The 3,904-nt window shown below is 41.4% G+C and overlaps 1 protein-coding gene and 1 non-coding gene across 2 annotated transcripts; one reads left to right on the forward strand and one right to left on the reverse strand.

Moving 5' to 3' along the window:
- Nucleotides 1-278: 278 nt before the first annotated feature.
- On the reverse strand, nucleotides 279-1,728 carry LOC125369280. Its single transcript, XM_048371293.1, has 3 exons — nucleotides 1,318-1,728; nucleotides 1,080-1,154; nucleotides 279-839 (listed from the first exon to the last, which is right to left on the reverse strand). The coding sequence occupies exons 1-3, from the start codon at nucleotides 1,726-1,728 to the stop codon at nucleotides 279-281; spliced, it is 1,047 nt and encodes a 348-aa protein (XP_048227250.1).
- Nucleotides 1,729-2,030: 302 nt separating this feature from the next.
- On the forward strand, nucleotides 2,031-2,137 carry LOC112535208. Its single transcript, XR_003079384.1, has one exon. It is a non-coding gene; the product is annotated as a small nucleolar RNA R71 (small nucleolar RNA).
- Nucleotides 2,138-3,904: the final 1,767 nt, after the last annotated feature.

Here is a 3,904-nt window from a genome sequence, read left to right on the forward strand (position 1 = left end):
AGCAATCTTGAAGGCAAAGGCCTTCTTATACCTCTTAAGGGAGTCTAAAGTCATCTCTCGCTCCTCAAGCATCATATCTGTTGCAACAATCATAGGCAACTTTTCTGCCTCATCCAAAAATCCATAGCTCAAGTGCTTAGGTCACCCTTTCAATTCTAAGAGCGGGGGGTCCTCGAAAGAAGACTTTATCTTTTGCACTCCTGACCTTCAAGAGAAAGAAATGGGTTAGTGGAACAGCTAGGCTCAGTAGCCAACAAACTAGCGAGCTGCTCCAACACTTACTCGTTGGAAAGCTCCTCCTCATCTCCTTGCAATGCTACCTGCAAAGGATCATCAAGCAATATTTCCTGCAAATGAGACTCAACCACATCATCTAAAATATCCATAGAGAGCACAACATCATCATGGTCTAAAGAATGTCTCATAGTAGTAGCCAAGTCGAAGGTAATAGTCTCATCATCTCCCCTAAGCTGAAGCTTTCTATCACAAACATCTATAACAGCCCTAGATGTTGCAAGAAAAGGTCTACCTAGGATCAAAGGCACAGTACTCTCACCTTTCATGTCCATAACTACAAAATCAATAGGAAAAATAAACTTGTCTACCTTAATAAGCACATCCTCAATAATACCCCTAGCAATCTTAATAGTCCTATCGGCTAACTGAATGCTCATCCTAGTGGGCTTAGGTTCACTCAAACCTAACTCATCAAACAAACTAATGGGCATCAAATTAATATTAGCTCCTAAATCAGCCAATGCACCACTAATATGCAAATCACTAATAATGCGGGGAACAGTAAAACTCCCTAGATCTCTCTTTTTGAGTGGGAGCTTGTTCTGAAGAATAGCTGAACACACCTCATTCAGAGTCACTAGTCCCAAATCCTCTAGCTTCCTTTAGTTGCTTAAAATTTCCTTTAAGAACTTGGCATACTTCGGCATCTGCGAAATAGCCTCAACAAAAGGTAGGTTAATACGCAGTTGTTTAAACAAGTCAACGAAATTACCAAACTACTTATCAACCTTCTCCTGCTTAAGTCAAGCAGGGTAGGGGACTGGTGGCTGGTACTCTCTTACAGGGCTCTTCTGCATGTCTTCCATTTTCTTTGCTTCTATCACCTCAGACTCTAGCTTCTTCCTAGGTGGCTTATCCTGCATGGAAACATCATATCAGCTAATGGTAAAGAGCTAGACAATTGCTTACATGATTGCAAGGTGATAGCCTTGCAATGCAGCCTCGGGTTTAACTCTATAGTGCTAGGGAGTGCTCCTTATTGCCTCTCAGACAACATCTTAGAAATCTGCCCAATCTGACTCTCCAAGTTCCAATGGACGCCTGCTGATTTCTAAGAGCACTATCAGTCTGCTGGAACCTCGTCTCAGTAGAAGTGACAAACTTCATCATCAGCTCCTCCAAGTTAGATTTCTCCTTGGCTGGTGGAGGAAGCTGTGATGGTCCAGCCCGCTGTTGCTGCTGTGGTGGCTGCTGATGCGGTCTCTGAAAGTCTGGTGGACCCTGGGCGTTGTTATTTCTCCAACCGAAGTTTGGATGATTATGCCACCCTGGGTTGTAAGTGTTGCTATACGGGTTCCCTTGCTGCCTCGGGCCATTGCCCATATAATCTACCTGCTCAAGGTCAGTGGATAAAATAGAAGAAGAAGAAGGAACAGAAGTACTAGCAAACAAACCTCTCACATTCTGATTCATGATGGAATGCGAGGCCATCCTGAAACTCACGGTACAGCTTTGCGTGGGCTAACATCTGAGAGTCGGTCGATCTTCTTAGCCAATAGCTCCACCTGAGCTGTCAAGGCTACTGTAGAATCTAACTAATTAACCACTCCCTGCCTCACTGGTCGGCTCCTAGAAGACTGCCACTGATAATTATTCATGGCCATCTCCTCGATCAAGTTCTGAGCCTGCTTGGGTATCTTACTGTTCAGCGCCCTGCTGCTGCTGCATCAACCATCTGTCTAGTAGCAAGGTTCAAACCACTGTAAAATGTTTGAACCTGCATCCAGACTGGTAGACCATGGTGTGGACAGCATCTCAACAAGTCCTTGTACCTTTTCCAAGCATCATACATGCCCTCATCATCCATCTGCACAAAAGAAGAAATGTCATTCCTCAATTTAGCAGTCTTAGTTGGAGGAAAATACTTGTAAAGAAATTTCTTAGCCAAGGAATTCCAAGTAGTGATAGTGTTCGGTGGAAGGGACTGCAGCCATCTCTTTGCTCTATCCCTCAAAGAAAATGGAAACAACCTTAACCGAATGGCATCATCAGTAGTTCCATTTATCTTGATGGTATCACATATCTTCAAGAAGTTAGTAATGTGAGCGTTAGGATCCTCGCTCGGCAACCCTCCAAACTGAACACTATTCTGAACCATCTAAATCACGTTCAGCTTCATTTCGAAGTTGTTAGCTGCCACCGGCGATCTGAGTATACTCGTTTGTGTCCCAACTAATGATGGTCTAGCAAACTCATACATCATTTTATTGGCGTCTACCGCAGCATTTTCGTTGTGATTCTTCATCCCTACTGTCTATCAATAGGTATCTCAGCCTCAATATCCTCCTCTATCGATTGCAAACGCTTCCTCAAAAGTCTAAGGGATCACTCTGGATCAGACAAAGGCTCTACAAGATTATAGTTAGAGCTCCTAGTCATAAACTACCTGAAATAGAAATCACAACCAACAAAGAAAGAATAATGAATAAATGAAATAAAAATAAAAAGAAACAAAGAATGAAAGGATAGTGGCTAAATTAACATAGGAACAATTCACTTTCATTCACCGCTATAAAGATCCCCAACAATGGCACCAAAAACTTGATGGGCTACTGACGCAACTACACCTAAGGCAGTGAACCTATCGATATAGTCTAGCACTAATGGCGAGAATCAAGGTCGTATCCCCTAGGGAACGGGTGAACCTAAAGCTACTATTGTACTAAGTGTTATCTAACCTTAAAAATGGTGAAAGGTCAACTAAACTGTAAACTAGAAATAATGAAATGCAAAAGTAAAATGCCAAACAAACTGAAAAGATAATGAAGCTAACACAAGAAGAAAGCAAACTGAAAGAGGACCTATTTGCGATGGAATTACTAAAGGTGATTATCTTGATTACCAAATTGATTACCCGTGCCTAAATCCTATACTGAATTCGGATCCTCTCTCGAGCTCACCGAGTTCCTAACTCTGGAATCTAAACGTTAGAATCTATGCCTAACAATTAATCCTAGAACAGCATTAAGATTTGATTCAAGTCTATTAAGAGTTGTTAATCCTTAATCTGGCTAGCCAATTAACCTTATCTTTAAGTGTTATTAACCAGTTCTTGCTTAATCAAGTTCCAATTATTTAACGAGTTTCTCGATACCAATTAAACAATCGAAGCAACATCCAACTCAACATCTCACGTACAATGAAACAAACTTTTATTACTAAAAAGCAAGAAGGATTACAAATTGGTAATCTAATAATCAAAACAAATAAAAAACAATCCATCAATAATAGGAACCCCAATGGGTTCGTCAGCTCTAGCTACTCATACACATAAAAAACATAACTAGAAGAGAAGAAAAATAGAAATGAACTTGCAACATGTACACCCTTCTCTCGAATCAAAATGGGCAGCGCCAAAATCAGATTGAATGCTTCAGAATCCGTCTCCTTGATCTCCGAAATAAGCTTGAATCTCCTCAACTCCGTCCTTCAATATGTGAAAATGGTCTCCCAAGGTCAGTCAAGAAGTTTGGAAAGCAAAAGGTCGCGCGCGCGTAAAAGTCTCGAAATTATTATGCATAACCCTTTTCTCGAAAACTGAACTCATATATATAGGAAATGCCTGCACGAGCCGTGCCATGGCCTGTGCACCACCCTAGAATGCCAA

Source organism: Ricinus communis, chromosome 2 (genome assembly GCF_019578655.1).
Source record: "Ricinus communis isolate WT05 ecotype wild-type chromosome 2, ASM1957865v1, whole genome shotgun sequence".
NCBI classification, from domain to species: Eukaryota; Viridiplantae; Streptophyta; class Magnoliopsida; order Malpighiales; family Euphorbiaceae; genus Ricinus; species Ricinus communis.